General features: G+C 39.4%; 1 protein-coding gene and 1 long non-coding RNA gene across 3 annotated transcripts in view; one reads left to right on the top strand and one right to left on the bottom strand.

Moving 5' to 3' along the window:
- RRP15 (ribosomal RNA processing 15 homolog) overlaps positions 1-15,037 on the bottom strand; it is a 35,046-nt gene extending 20,009 nt beyond the window's left edge. The window contains exon 1 of the mRNA XM_012459681.3: positions 14,877-15,037. Within this exon, the coding sequence (XP_012315104.1) occupies positions 14,877-15,015 (139 nt within the window). The 5' untranslated portion in view covers positions 15,016-15,037. The remainder of the gene's footprint in view (positions 1-14,876) is intronic.
- A 135-nt stretch (positions 15,038-15,172) lies between these two features.
- LOC135277423 (uncharacterized) overlaps positions 15,173-15,650 on the top strand; it is a 145,054-nt gene continuing 144,576 nt past the window's right edge. For both annotated transcript variants that reach the window (XR_010345022.1, XR_010345021.1), the window contains exon 1: positions 15,173-15,469. This is a non-coding gene — a long non-coding RNA (uncharacterized LOC135277423). The remainder of the gene's footprint in view (positions 15,470-15,650) is intronic.

Raw genomic sequence — 15,650 nt, 5'->3', positions numbered from 1 at the left:
TGCTGAGTGACTGAATGAAAATACCAAGTTCTGAGTTGAAGATACAAATATCTAAGTGTACCTTTGACTTTTATCATACAGAATCACCGAAAAAAGCACCGACAGGTTACCAGCAAACTATCATCATTTAAAATTCAAATGGATGAGAAGGATTAGCAGAAACAATAAATAGTCCAGAAAGTGGCTTGGCTTGCAAATCAACCTGCTGAGCAGCTCTGGGTAATTTAAACTTTTCACGCTTTCAACTTCTTAAATTAAGTGCACTTTAACAAAGAGAGCACAAGCACCCAGCATAGCATGCATGCATCTCTATATCCCAGAGCTTCTGGAAAGCTTCTGTTCCTCAGAAACCTATAGAATTTAATAGGAAATACTTCGAAGAAGACAATCTTAGTAACCTTGAGTGTTTTTTAATTAGCAGAAGAGGAGCTAACAAAAAAGGCTGAGGCGTCAACAAAGAAGAAAACTCAGTAATATACAAACAGCTGCCATTTAGCAGTGATCACTTCGGATAAACAATTGTGCTTTCTTTGGATGACTCCAGAAATAGTTAAATCTCAAAAGATTCTTATGGAAAATGCCATTACCTGAAACTTTTCCTATCAAAGTACCTCTACAAAACAATATTAGTAGTTTAAGTATTTTTTTAATATTAAAATATTATTTAAAGTAACACTAGAAGAAAAAGGCCAAGGCATAAGCAGGTTTCCTGCTGCTCCTTACTTTACTCAATTCTGTTCCTCCCACCCAAATCAGAACCTTCACTTAAATGCAGAGGATTACAAAGAACTCCATATGCTAAAGGCACTGCAGTATTTCAGTGAGGCTGCTCTGGGTCCATTTGCCCTTAATCAAAGCCAAGCATCAGAACTGTAACTGCTGCTTCTACCGTCTATTGATTGGGTCTTACTATTGCTTCAAAATTAGATAATTTTCAACTCTGAGGCTCAGTTTCTTCTTTAAATAATTTCAAGAATATGTTCATAATTTGCCTATAACATCTTCTCAGTCTTTCATATCAGCTATTGTTATGAGCAAGTAAATGGAAGAGGCCACAGTCAGCTATTACCTTCAGAGTGTCCCCTCTACTCTCTTGACTTTAACCCATGAAAAGACCTGACTTTTTGCACTGATTATAATACTTGCAATTTGGGCATTATTTTTGCACGATATGTTTATTTTTTCAGTGCTGAAAATTCATAAAACAAAAATGATGAAAATCATTAATAGATTTCAAGTAAGAATTTATAACAAATTAGAAAGTAGCAAGTAAAAACATGCCTACATAAAAATGAACCTCGAGCATGAGTAAAAACAAAGTATCTTCAAAAATTTAACTGAACATTACATAAAAAAGAAAATAACATTTCACATTTTTAAAAGCATAAAACAAAGTGCCAACAGTATAAAAGAAAATGTTAAAAACAAGAAATCACTTGCAATTCTATCATGCTAATAGAGCTGCACATTTCTTGATAAAGAGAAAAAAATTAATGAAAATATTTAATTTGAGCTTTTTCTGTATCTTATACACTGGGCCAATTTAAGAAGCCTGAACACATTTGTGACTCTAGGCTTCAACATACAAATATAGTTGATATATAAGAAAGAATTTTATTATTGCTAATAACACTAAAAACAAAAGGTATCTAAATTAAAAGCTGGCAGCACTATTAACCAATTCAATAGGAGACTGAATTTTTTATTCCAGGGCCACAAAACTTTTCCCCGAGAAGCATCTCCAAAGGACCAGTGTGCCCTGGAAAGTACACTGGAAATCAAGGTTTGGAGAATATAGTTAGCTGAAAAATATATTATTTTAATACTACATATGTTTTACTCTTCAGAGTCAGTAGCGTTACACAGACACTAACACAAAATAAACAATTCTTAGAAAAAGTGCTTCCTATAATAAGTATTTAACTAAATGTAAAGAGGCAAGATGGCTTGAAAGTTTGGGTCAATAAAAACTATCATGGTGATTAAAAGCAGAAAGATCTTGACTAGCTTCTGGTAGCATGTCAAAACTGCAACACTGACATCTAGTGTTTCGTCCTGATGTACTCACACACAAATTGCCACAGATTTCATGTTTTTCAATGGTACTATAAAGGCAACCAAAGCAAGCCAAAACACTTTGCGATTGTGTAACCCATTCCAATTCTCCACTTCAAAACCATGGCTATTTTTCTTTGGTGCTTTTCTTACCCAGCTTGACTACAACATGCATAATATGAATATACAATTAAATCCATGAAAAGTTTATAGCACCATTTTATACAACTTGCACTCACCCCACCAATTAAAAAAAAAAATCCAGAAGAATTCCCTTAAGTCATGGTTTTTATTTTATTATTATTATTATTATTTTTTGAGACAGAGTTTCGCTCTGTTGCCCAGGCTGGAGTGCAGTGGCCTGATCTTGGCTCACTGCAACCTCTGCTCCCAGTTTCAAGTAATCCTCCTACCTCAGCCTCCCCAGTAACTGAGACTACAGGTGCGTGCCACCACACCCAGCTAATTTTTGTATTTTTTAATAGAGATGGGGTTTCACCATATTGGCCAGGCTGGTCTCAAACTCCTGACCTCGTGATCCACCCGCCTTGGCCTCCCAAAGTGCTGGGATTACAGGCATGAGCCATCCTGCCCAGCCTATTTTATTATCTTCTTAAAGAATCTCTATCTCGGAGGTTTTTTATCAGGCATTCACTGTCAATGCAAATGATGACATTCAGTATAAACAAATTAAAAACTGCAAAGTAATTCGGTCTCCCAGCATACTAAAAAAAAACAGGATTTACTTCTAGGATACCAAAGATTATCACTATGCAAATGAGAAAATAGAACTGGCTCAAAATATTATTATATCCTAATTAAATGAGATTTTAAAAAATTTTCCACTCACCGATCTATAACAGCAGAAGCAGATATATCCAGGTGTCTAAGGGCATAGACGGAAATCACTAAATGAAAAATGCCTTTGAAGTCCTGTGTGTTGCCTTAAACATTAATTTTGCATTCTACTATAAAAATCTGGAAATTAAAGGTCTACAAAGGATGCTTATTGAAGTAATGACTAAAAGTTCCAATCATGGCAATATTCTCTATCAAAGCTGCTCAGTAGCCACAGCCACAAGAGGCTATTGAGCACTTCAAATGCGGCCAGCACAACTGAAGAACTGAATTTTTATTTTCTTGAATTACCTTAGATTTAAATCACATGTGGCTAGAGGCTACCTTATTGAACAGAGCAGGGCTAAACCTCTGACGTACTGAGGTAGTCATAAGGCACTTCTCATCTCCTGCTGCCTTTTCCCCCAAACCTCCAGTTCCCTTTCAAACCTGCCATCTGTTCCCTGACCGGAGATACAAATGGTGAGCTACTGGCGGGAAAGTGAACTGTTTAAGGGCTGACCCTGCAGTGAACTGTATGGTGACCCTCATTAACCACACAACCACCTCGGGAGGCCTTCTGGAATTAGAAAACCTGAAATGCCCATAAGACCATGGAAAGAGGAAGGAATGATCAACCCCTGTGGTGCCTACTTAACTCTGAGACATTCTCTATTGTTTCTCATTCCATTCAAGCCTCAATTGACAAGGCCTTTGGACTTTGTAACTGACCTTGGCCAACACCTTACAACCAAACCCCATGAGGCCCTCCCAGTTTGGCCACCCTACAACCCTCTCCCAGCTTGGCCAACCTCATGACTCTACACCCTATAGATCCCCTCCCAGCTTGCAAAAAACCACCCTAAACTTTTGTAACTTTCCACTGCCTCCTCTACAACCTATAAAACCAACTCCTATTCCACTGCCCTTTTGCCCATTTTCAGCATCAGCCCGCCTGCACCCAGGTGAATAAACAGCCTTGTTGCTCACACAAAGCCTGTTTCTGGGGTTTCTCTGTTCAATGTGCATATTTTAACATGAGCCATTTTCCTTGGTCCGTGATAAAGTTTTAAGAAGACTCACAGTCCCTCAACATTCACTGAGCAGTCATGTGTGATGGGCAAGAAAGGACAAAGGAAAAATCTAAATCTAGATTTCTCTCCTTGAAGAACTCAGGAGTTTAGTAGGGTGGATAAATTACATAGCCAAATTGCAATAGGATTTGTAGGTGTTCTTAAAAACAATGAGGAAGAAAATTTTACAAAGACGATATTCAAGTTGTTTCTTAAAGGGCAAAGCAAAAGTTTATTTGAATTACAAGAGAAAGGAAGAGGCCAAGGAAGTAAGATTCCATAACCCAGACCAGCTGATCAGATGGCAAGATCTCTGAACCTAGAACCAAACACATCCTAGATTTGAGTCAGTGCTCTGTAAGTAAATCAAAATTAGTATTGTAATCATATTATTGGCACCCCAGGCAGAAGAAATCAGCATGTCCAAAGGCATGGGAATGTTAAAGATGATGAGATATTTATAAAATGACACAAAGCTGAGACTGGTTGAAACAAAACATTTGAGAACTAGATGGTAAAAATTGGGCATATCGCATACTATAAAAATGCTTCAAAATAAAAAAGCAAAGAAAAAATGATTGGGCATAAAGAAAGATTGGGATTTCATAAAAATGTGATTTATGATCCAAGAAATACAATACACATCAATTCCAAGATGAAAACCAAGTAGTTTAAAAGTTAATACTCCAGGTGTGTGCTTCCAGTAAAAGGCCAAATAGCTGGAATTTTTTCTCTCCTAGCACTTACCTTGAGTCTTTACTTCTAAAAACATTCTCTATTACAGTTTTTCTTTTAAAATGTAAATGCCACCTGAAAGTAGTAAGTCTATTGGTTAACCTTTAACTTCCTTCACACCTTCAAAATTTGCCTTAGTCAAACAGAACTCCTGGTAAAAACATGATTGAGGACAGTTAGTAGGGGACAAAGAAATAAGGCTACCAGGATTCAATCTCAACTCCAAACACAAATCTAAGTGGCTTTTCTGACATTAAGTCTTCTGCCTTAGTTGCCTCATCTGTAAAAATGGGAATAAAGCGGTAATTACTTCTTTGGGTTTTCATGATAATTAACATATATAAAGTTCTTTGAGTGTCTACCGCATAGTAAGCACCACTTAAATAGGTTACAAACCACATACACATGCAGAAGTACGCTCACAGACACACCCAATGAGAATTTCTATGTGGCTGTGGTAGAGAAGGAGAAAGAAACAAGGAAGGAATACCTCTGGTATTGGGAATCTGGAATTCACATGAGGTGTTAAATGAGAAGCTTTAGATGACTAGAGAGTTATGGCATGGGAGCAAAAATACAGATTACTGAATTAGACTAATAGCATAGTTTTAGGCAAGTTACCTAACCCTTCTGTGTACCAGTTTCCTTATCAGTAAAATGGGGATAAAAATAGTAACTACTTCACTGGATGATTAAATGAGATAACACATGAAAAGCACTTAGCTTAGACCTGGCACAAGAGTAGGCACTAAATAAATGATAATCAGTAATCAGAGGACAGACAGAGATCCTGCGAACCTGAGGAACAGAGAAGAGAGGATTACAAAAGCTTAAAAAAGGATGCCAAGAAATAGAGGGAAAATGAATGTGAATTCAATTATAAAAGTGCTGCCTGGCCGGGCATGGTGGCTCAAGTCTGCAATCTCAGCACTTTGGGAGGCCAAGGTCAGGAGATTGAGACCATCCTGGCCAACATGGTAAAACCTATCTCTACTAAAAGTACAAAAATTAGCTGGGTGTGGTGGCGCATGCCTGTAATCCCAGCTACTAGAGAGGCTGAGGCAGGAGAATTGCTTGAACCAGGGAGTTGGAAGTTGCAGTGAGCTGAGATCGTGCCACTGCACTCCAGCCTGGCAACAGAGCGAGACTCGGTCTCAAAAAAAAAAAGTGCTAAGTCTTGTTATAGTGTATAACCCGTATGCCATGGAATCATCACCTGCAGGCCACTTTTTACTTTATTTCATGAGTGGCCAATGTCTCTGTCCTACAACCTTTTCAAAGTACTGTAAAATAATGAGAGCTAACACACAGTTAGACCTAGGTACTATTTATAAAACACTTTCTATGTATTATCATTTCACAACACTTTTTCTTTTTTTTTTTTTTTTTTAAGAGACTCTGATGCCCAGTCTGGTATATAGTGGCACAATCTTGGCTCACTGCAGCCTGGATCTCCCAGGCTCACTCAGTCCTCTCCTTCAAGCCTCCCAAGTAGCTGGAACTACAGGCACACACCACCACACTCAGCTAATTTTTTGTAGAGATGAAGTCTCACTATGTTGCCCAGGCTGGTAACGAACTCCAGGGCTCAAATGCTCATCCCACCTCAGCCTTCTGAAGTGCTGTGAGTAAGCCACCATACCCAGCTCATCTCACAACATGTCTATGAGTTGCTTTTATTACTTTATTTACAAAGGTGATGATTCTGAAGCTTAGAAAAGTTAAAAACATGCCCAAAGTCAAAACGGCAAAGCTAATGGGACTGTTGGACTTCTGAGACACTACAAAGTTTTGCATCAAAGATTCAATTTGGACTAATGTGTGCTGAGCTAATGTAGCTACTCATTAAATATTTTAAAACATAGTTTAATAAAGCTTGAATTTAAAAAATTTCTAAGCCTCAGTTAACCTGAATAGTCTATTCCCCATCCTCATTCTGATTTTACCTAAGTATACACATCCCCCTAGTTATTCAAGGCTCTATAAAACTACTGCTCCCCATTCAGTTGTAAATCATCTGCTCTGCTCATGCCACGTGGTCTTTCCTACCAATTACTAAATTTAGAATATTCAAAATTGATGCTTTAAAACTTAAAAAAAATTTTACCTTTGAAAAAAATGAAGTCATCCCAGGTTTCCATAAAAATAACCAAAAATAAAATAATAGTGCTACCATGGGAAAACACTGTCAGATGTGATTACATGTGCTAGCGGGCAAGCCAAAACAGATAGAGCCTGGAAGTAGTCTGTTAACTGAGCCTGTCTTATAAATTGCTAAACCACTCAAGTAGGACTACGATATACTTCATTTCTTAGGCATGTTCCTTTGCTATTTTAAGTAACTTAAATGATAAAGGAGGCTATAAGCTACAGTTTGATGAAAAGCACATTTATCTGCTAGGTTATTATATCCTAAGTACAGCATTGTAGTTTATCAAAAATGAAGGGATATCTCCCAGGACCTTCTAACCTGAATTGTTATCAAGTCTTGTGTTATCAGTATATGGCCATTTTTCACATACGTAACCAGAACAATTCAGGCTTTTTAACTCCCTGGAAAACCTGAAATGATCCTCCTTACTATTTTATAGTCATATAGGCACATTTTATGAGGGAAGAGTAAATCAGATCATGGCCCTGGACAACAATCAAGGCTTCTTTTTTTTTAACCTGGGTTGATTTACAGACAACAGAAGCTTCCTGTCGCTTCCCCCCTCCCCCCCGCCCCGCCAAACCCCGCATCCTGTCCCAGGACTACAAGCTTAGAGTTGAACTTCCATAAATCTGAGTAGCTCAAGGATAACTCAGAGGTAGGGGCTATCATCTTACCCTTTATCATACTTGATATCATCAACCACTGTCCTTATTTTTTCACTTGAGGTGATTTACTGTCTAGGGAGGCTGTTTTTCTGTTTGTTTAGTTTTTCTTTTTTTAAGACTACAAGCTTAAGAACCAAGTATATATTGTATCTAAACTTCCAACAAGGTATCACATCAATAAATCTGAGTAGTTCATGGATAACTCAGGTAGGGGATTAGCTTCCCCTCTATAACACTTGTCATTTTTATATTATTTAAAATTCAGACTGTAGCACTTCACCTTCTGTGATACTGTGAAATATGTATTTGGTCAACTCCTAAAATCCTTGGAATCTCCAAAAGAGTGTCTTCTTGTACGCTAATGATTGAGGGCTGGTAGTCCCAAGGCAGCTTCAGGAGGATCAGGGCTGGTTACCAGATGCACCAAGACAGGATTAGAGATTTGGAACTTTCAGCTTCATTCCCAGCCTCTGGGAAGGGAGAGAAGCTGAAAGTCAAACAAATCACCAATGGCCAATAATTTAATCAAGCATGCTTATGTAATGAAGTCTCCATAAAAGGTTCAAAAAAACCATGGTTCAGAGAGCTTCTGGATAGCTGAACTCCTGGAGGTTCCTGCAGGGTGGCACACCCAGGGAGGGCATGGAAGCACCACACCCCTTCACCCTATACTTCGCCCCAACATCTCTTCATCTGTATCCTTTGTAATATGCTTTACGATAAACCCGTAAACTTAAGTGTCTCCCTGAGTTCTGTGAGTTGCTTTAGAAAATTAATTGAACCCAAAGGGAAGACTGTGGGAACTCCAATTTTAAGTCAGACAGTCAGAAGTTCCAGAGGTCTGGATTTAGGACTGGTATCTGAAGGGTTTGGGCAGTCTTATGGGGCTGAGCCCTCAATCTGTGGGGTCTGACACTACCTCCAGGTAGATAATGTTGAAATGAATTGGAGAGCAAACAGCTGGTATCCACTGCAGAACTGATTACTTGTTGATGTGTGGGAAGGAATCCATATACATTTAATCACAGAAGCCTGTGATGATTGTTGTTGAGTAGTTGAATGAGAAAACAGAGAAAAGCATACTGAGTGGTGTTTTTTCCACATTCACCTGCTGTATATCTCTGATTCATGAACTCCTTCAATTTTACTATGATCAAATTTCAAATCGTACTGAGAGTACCACAATTCACCAAAAATTCAATGAGTCATTTTGCTATTATTCAAGTTGACATATATAACTGCTAATTTTACCTCCATGATAATCCAGTATATGAGTATTAAAAAAAATCATGTTAAGAGAAATTTCTAATTTATTCAATGAATAAATGGACATCAAGTACTACACCATGAATCAGGCTCTATGCCAAATTAAGATGTAGCTGTCATCACAGTGACAAGGTCTCCATCCCCACAGAACTTAGAAAACTTCTGCAGTCTAACAAACAATACTTGAGTTTTGTTCTCATGAAAGCACACTCTTCTACCTTTCTTATACCATATGTCTAAAGAAATTAAAGCAAGAATAGAAAAAAAAATTCAAACAACATATGGGTTATATCTGTGTGTTTTCTATGAAACTCAAGTAGGGTCTTAATAAAGGAAGTTTTTCAAATGTAAACATAGGGCACATCCCTATCAATTTTTATAATTCAGTTAAAACTCAAAGATAAGTGTCTGATTCAGTTTCCTGATAAAACAAGCCAGTACTCTTTAAATATATCTATAATTTACACACTGATTCCTTATAGGTCGGAAGCCTCTGCCTTTATAGTTTCTCAGTACTATCATCTAAAAGTTTTTGATAACTTAGTAGTTCAACCAAGACCACATGTATACAATTACCTGACTAGAAAATCCATCTCCATGGGTAACCTTTACAGAAATACTTAGTTTCATGAGAGGAAAATAGCAATTTTTTATATTAAATAGCAAATTCTGGGTTAAACCAAAGAAGAAATGTTCCATCTTTAACCAATAGACCTCCATTACTAAATTTATTAAATAAAGAACTCTTGAACCAGGCGTCGTGGTGTGCACACATAAGACCATGGTGTGTACCTATGGTCCCAGTCATTGGAAGGCTGAGGCAGGAGGATTTCCTGAGCACAGGAATTGGAGGTTACAGTGAGCTATGATCATGCCACTGCACACCAGCCTGGGTGACACGCCAAGACCCTGTCTCTAAAAAATAGTAAGAAAAAAGTTATCTTTAAAATAATAAGTAAAATATATGACCCTTTATTATTTGTCTCTATGGCAGAGACAGGGTAAGTTGTAAAAGACAAAGTAAAAGAGACATTTATAAGTTGAAACCTAAAGGATAGAAAAAAGCTGGAGCTGGTTAGAAGAAAGTAAAGGAGAACAAAAAAAGACAGAAGCACGACTAGAAAGAGAAAGAGCAGAGTGTATTCAAGAAACTACTTCAGCATGCTATGACACTTGTCGTCTAGGGACTGACAAGATGTGAGCCCTGAGAGGTAAGCAGTGGTCAGGTCACATAGGTTGGGTATGCAGACTGTTGCCAATTCACAAGGAGATTCAGTCAGTCAATCGCTGTTACTTGTGGATTCTGTATTTGAGAATTCACCAACTCAGTAAAATGTATTTCTAGCCCCAAATCAATATTCATGGTACTTTCGCAGTCATTCACAGACATGCTTAGAGTAGTGATGAATTGGAGTCTCCCTACATGCACACCTCCTAGCTGAGGTTGTAGAAGAAAACACTCTGCCTTGTTTCAACTTTCTCACTGTAAACTGGTGTTCTTCCTACAGTCTATTTAGTGCCACATTTTCTATTTCTGTGCTTTTCCTTGGTTATTGCAATGCTTAAAATGGCCTTCAAGCATAATGCTGAAGGGTTGTGCAGTGTCCCTAAGCACAAGGATGCAAGGGGCCTTTCAGAGAAAATATGTGTTGGATAAGCTTTGTTCAGGCACATTACTGGCCATGAGTTCACATGTTAATGAATCAACAAAGTATATAAAATTATTATTATCCACTTCATTGAAGAGTATACTATGCCCAAAATGTATGGTGCTATGAGTTTATATTAAAGTTCATTGTTTGAAAAACTGAAGGCTGGGTGCAGTGGCTCATGCCTGTAATCCCAACACTTTGGGAGGCCGAGGCGGGAGGATCACTTGAGCCCAAGAGTTTGAGAACAGCCTGGGCAACATATTGAGAGCCATCTCTACAAAAAATAAAAAATTAGCTGGGCATGATGGCATGCACTCCAGCCTGGTGACAGAGCAAGACTCCATCTCAAAAAAAAGAAGATGACGCTTGTGTTTCCAGCTTGATGGGAGTACATGGCAGTGTCTTTCTTAGAGATAGAAGCAGCTTTGACAAAGAAAATTATAAATTGTTCTGCAAATATTGAGTTTGAGATGTGTATGGCACAACAAAGCAGACACAATCAATTGTTATCAAAATCATTACCACTGATCTTGAATTTTATCAATACGTGATCAAATGGTTAGAGTATAACAGCTGGAATAACAGATAACATCCTGCACCTATGGAGGTAACAGTTTTCTACTAGGAAGCAATGATGTACTGGAAACACTATTTCTAAGCTTCTTTTCTTATCTGTAAATAGAAATGCCATCAGCCACCTTACAGGGTTACTAGAGTAATTCAAACCTCTTTTCTGGGGAGAGCTCCAGCTTACAATCACCATGTTACCAAAGGTGGGAAAGCTTATTTGGCAAAAAGAAAGGACTAGTAGTTTCTTTTAGATTAGAAGAGACATCATCATCATCACTAATATTTATGAGTGGGTACCATGTGCCAAATATTAAATGCTTAACATATATAAACTCATTTAATCTTGACAACAATCCTGAAGTAGACACTATTATCATCCTCATTTTGTAGATGAGGAAAGTGAGGCAGATAATAGTAAATAACTAGCACAAAGTCACTCTGAAAGGCAGTACCAACACAGGTGCCTCTTACACAGTTGCGTGAACATCAGAATTTGTTTCCAGAAATAACGTGGATTTTAGGAGAAAGGAAGGAAGGAAGGAATACTCTGGTTATAAACACTGGAAGAAGTGCTATAGAAATCTGAACACAAAAATATTTCTTGGTTTAAGTTACTGCTAGCAGGTTAAGTTAAAAAAAAAATCCCTTGGTGATAAAACCTTCTTGAGTGGGAGGGAGAAAAGTTTGTCTCAATACCAAAGTCTCCTTGTTCCCAATCCTTTCTTTCTTTAGATTCAATGGCCCTGCCCTTTCACTTTCTAGATAATTTTTTTATTATCTGTGTCCTCCTGATTCCTCAACCATATTAAGGTAGTGGTCAAGAGCATAAGCTCTATAATCAAATGTCAATAATGGTTGTATCATTTATCAACTTGCTTATTAGCTTATGTACAGAAGTGGCAAGTTATAAACCTCTGTGTCTCAGTTTTTTCAATGTAACATGAGGATAATAGTAGCATCTATCTCAAAAAGCTGTCAGAATTCTCTGAGGTGATACATATATGTAAGGAACTCAGAACAGAACCAAGCACCTAGAAAAGCTCAAAAAATATAACTATTGTTATTATTAAATTCCTCTAACAGTGTAGTATGCCCAAAACTTACGGTGCTACAAACTTTCACCGAAGTTGGCTGTTTGGAAAACTGAATACTTTCTTTCCAAAAAATGTTTCAAGTGGGGCCTTTCTCTGTCTTCACTGTCCTGTCCTAGTGCAGATCCTAACATGTAGTTCTGCAAAACTGCCTACAAACTCTTTGGCAGTTACCATCTGGCAGCAGTACTTATAAATGTCTGTCACCATCTTGCTTAAAAAAGTTCTCAGTAGCTCCCTGCTGCCTACAAATATACAAGGCCCTTTATAATCTACTTTTAACCAGTTTCCAGTTTTACTTCTAGTCACTTCTCTGAACAACTAGAGCCATAACAGAAGATTACTTTGTCTGCAATAGGCCATGAATTTTAAAAGACTGCATGCCACTGTATATGCTTTTATGTCTGAGAAAACTGCCCTCTATGCTCCCAGGCCAAAAAAAAACTATTCATTCTTCTAAAGCCTAGACAGAATGCCACTTTATTCATTTATTCAACAAAACAATTTACTGAATACTAAAATATGCAAAGAAGACCCAGTGAAAATAAACAAGACATAGTTTCGACATTTGGGGAACTTATCTCAATAAGGAGAGAGACATGTTAATATAATGATAACATAGTAATATTATCAGTAATACATGTAAGATACAAGTACGCAATGCCTAGGTTGGGTTCCAGAGGATATGGATTTCTGTTTCCATCCTTACCTTTCCTAAATTGAACCATGATCTTGAAAACTACCTTTTAATTATACCTAATACATTATGTTACAGTCCTGTGTTTAATGTCTTTCCTAAAACTGTAATTTTAATGCAGACATTTATTCATCCTTTGTATCCTCAACACCTAGAGGGTGACTGGAACCTGAGGGAACATAACAATTGTTCATTGAATTGAATTAGATAAATTAGGTGTCCATATTAGCCAAAAACCTTCTTAATCCATAATGCAGCTGATCTATAATAGCAAGAGAACCTTAAAACCTAATCAGCATTTATAATAATACGCTGAAACATCAGAACAGTTCCAACTTGGAATTATCCAGTACTTGAACAGAAAAATCCAATTTGGCTCAGTGCAATAGCTCACTCAGGCCTATAATCTCAGCACTTTGGGAGGCTGAAACGTGTGGATCACTTGAACTCAGGAGTTTAAGACCGCCCTGGGCAACATGGCAAAATCCCATCTCTACCAAAAAAAAGCCAGGTACAGTGGTATGTGCCTGTAGTCCTAGCTACTTGGGGGCACTGAGGCAAGAGGATCACTTTTGGGGGCAGTGGGGGAGGAGGTCAAGGTTGCAATGAGCCATGTTTGTGCCACTGCAGTCTAGCCTGGGTGACAAAGCAAGACCCTGTCTCAAAAAGAAAAAAGAACCAATTTGTAAGCAGTACTGACATTTTGCTCCAAATACAGTACTCTTCCTTTTTTGAACAATACTGTTCGAACTAGTCTAATGAGTTCAAAAAGTATCAGAACCAAAAGCTCTAATTTCTGCTCAACAAATAGTTTGTTTTCCTTAACAATGTGGCAGGAGATGGACCCACAAGGCAATAGGAAGTGAGGATACAGCAGTTTCTACTTTTATGGAACTTACATTCCAGTTGGGAAAGATACGCAGCAAATATATACATCAAATGGTTGGGCAGGGTTGAAAAAAAAAATAAAGCAGGGCAATAAGTCAAAAAGCGAAGAAAGGAAGGCAGGAAGAAGAGTAGTGGTGGTACACTAGATAGGGTAGTCAGGGACAAGTCTCTCTGGTAAAGGACTGGATCAGAGGCTGAAGGAAGTGAGGGAGAGACATGCAAGCATTAGAAACCTATTCTAGGCAGTGGAGCCAACAAGTGCAGAAACCATGGTGTGGGAGCATGTTTAGGGTGTTAAACAAACACAAGCATACCGATATGGCTAGATTAGTTAGTGGTTCGTGAGGGGCAGACTGGCCTACAACAGACAACCCGGCCCAAATCACACAGGATAAAGATTTTGGATGTTATATGCCGAGATGGGAAGCCACTGAATCATCTCAAGCAGAAGGCGGACATGATTAGAAATATGTCATAAAAGGATAGCTCTGTTAAATGGGTATCAGCTAGTACAAAGCAGCAATAACTGGGCAGTAGGAAGTCAGGGATTATCTGCAATTCCTTGCAACCTAAGAAGCTGGTGCCAAAAATGATGTAAAGAGGAGCAACAGACACAGCATGGTTGAAAGCCTCAAAACACATCCTTCCATGTTTTATTATCAAGCATCTCTGAGAGACATAGTTATCAAACGCTACCAGTTTTTAGTCGACCTTAACCACCAACCTCTTCTTTCACTTACTATTGTTTAGTCTCTGAATCACGCACGCATCTACCACACAAGAAAAGTCAAGTACACGAGACTTCTTCCTCTTACCTCTTTTAACCTTTTGTTTCTTACACCCTGTGAGATCCATCCTACTCCTGTTTTCAAGTACCCTCTTCCTTTCACCCTTTGCTGCTGTAAGTTTCTCGGTAGCTGCAGCTGTTTCACCCATTTTATTATAATTAATAACAGTGACCCTGAAAATGCCTAGTAAAAGAATGCAGAAACTCAAAATTACAGTTGACAGCGTTCCTTCTCTGATGAACACGACTTCCCCAAGCCTCCTCACTAAGCCAAAGTCGCTGCTCCGATTTGGTGCCAAGATAAAACCCGGGGGGCTAGCAGCAAATGCAGTCGCAAGCGCTGCTTGACATGAACTCAGCCTGGCCCTTCCTCCTAGACACCAAAGCTCAGCCCTACCACATTACCTTCGCTATCGGAAGCGTCTGTGCCCTCCTCTTCCAGCACCGACGCTACGGCTCCGGTTGCCATTTTCATCCTCTTCTTTGGGGTCTTTTTCAGATTTTCCTTCGCACTCACACGTGAGTCCGGAACGGCGGCTGCCATTTTTCCGCGCCGGAAGTGTTTAGGTCACCCACAGTTGCGTCCGGGTACAACTAGAGGAACCTCTGCATTTAGTGCTGGTGACACAAAGTTCCGGGACGGGGTCTTCTAGCCTGGCGTTCCGGGGGCGGGGCCTCAGAATGTGACTTGAGAGAGCTCTGAATCGCCGGGTGTGTTCACGCGAAGTCGGTTCCAGGACGGAAGTCAGCGGCTGGATGGCCTCAGCCAACTCCTCCGCCAACTCGCCTGTGCCCTGACCCGCCGCCCCAGTGCGGCTCCAGCCCGGCGCGGTCCACTTTGATTTCCTCGGTTGCTTCCCTTGTCTGCTGCCTTAACGTTGGTTTGGAGCCCTCCTCAGGTGTCTCAGTGCCCACTGAACACAGCAGCAGCTCGGACGCGGGACAGATGCATTGGGGGTCCCTAGTTACAATACGATCATGTCTTCTCCTCACCCAAGGTAACACGCGAGACCTTTCTTGCAAACCGACTCACCTTCTTTTCCTGGGTCCCTGGTGTTGTGGGATCCAGCCGCACCCCGCTCCCTCGGACCCGGCTGGGGCCTGGAGGGTTTCTGGCGCCCGACTGCGCGGTGCAGACCGAGAGTGCGAATCCCTCGTTGTCTGCGCGAGGTTCCTGCC

Source organism: Aotus nancymaae, unplaced genomic scaffold, assembly GCF_030222135.1.
Source record: "Aotus nancymaae isolate 86718 unplaced genomic scaffold, 86718_ANA_hifiasm-v0.15.2.pri h1tg000032l_0, whole genome shotgun sequence".
NCBI lineage: Eukaryota > Metazoa > Chordata > Mammalia > Primates > Aotidae > Aotus > Aotus nancymaae.
This window is presented reverse-complemented; position numbering and strand designations above follow the sequence as displayed.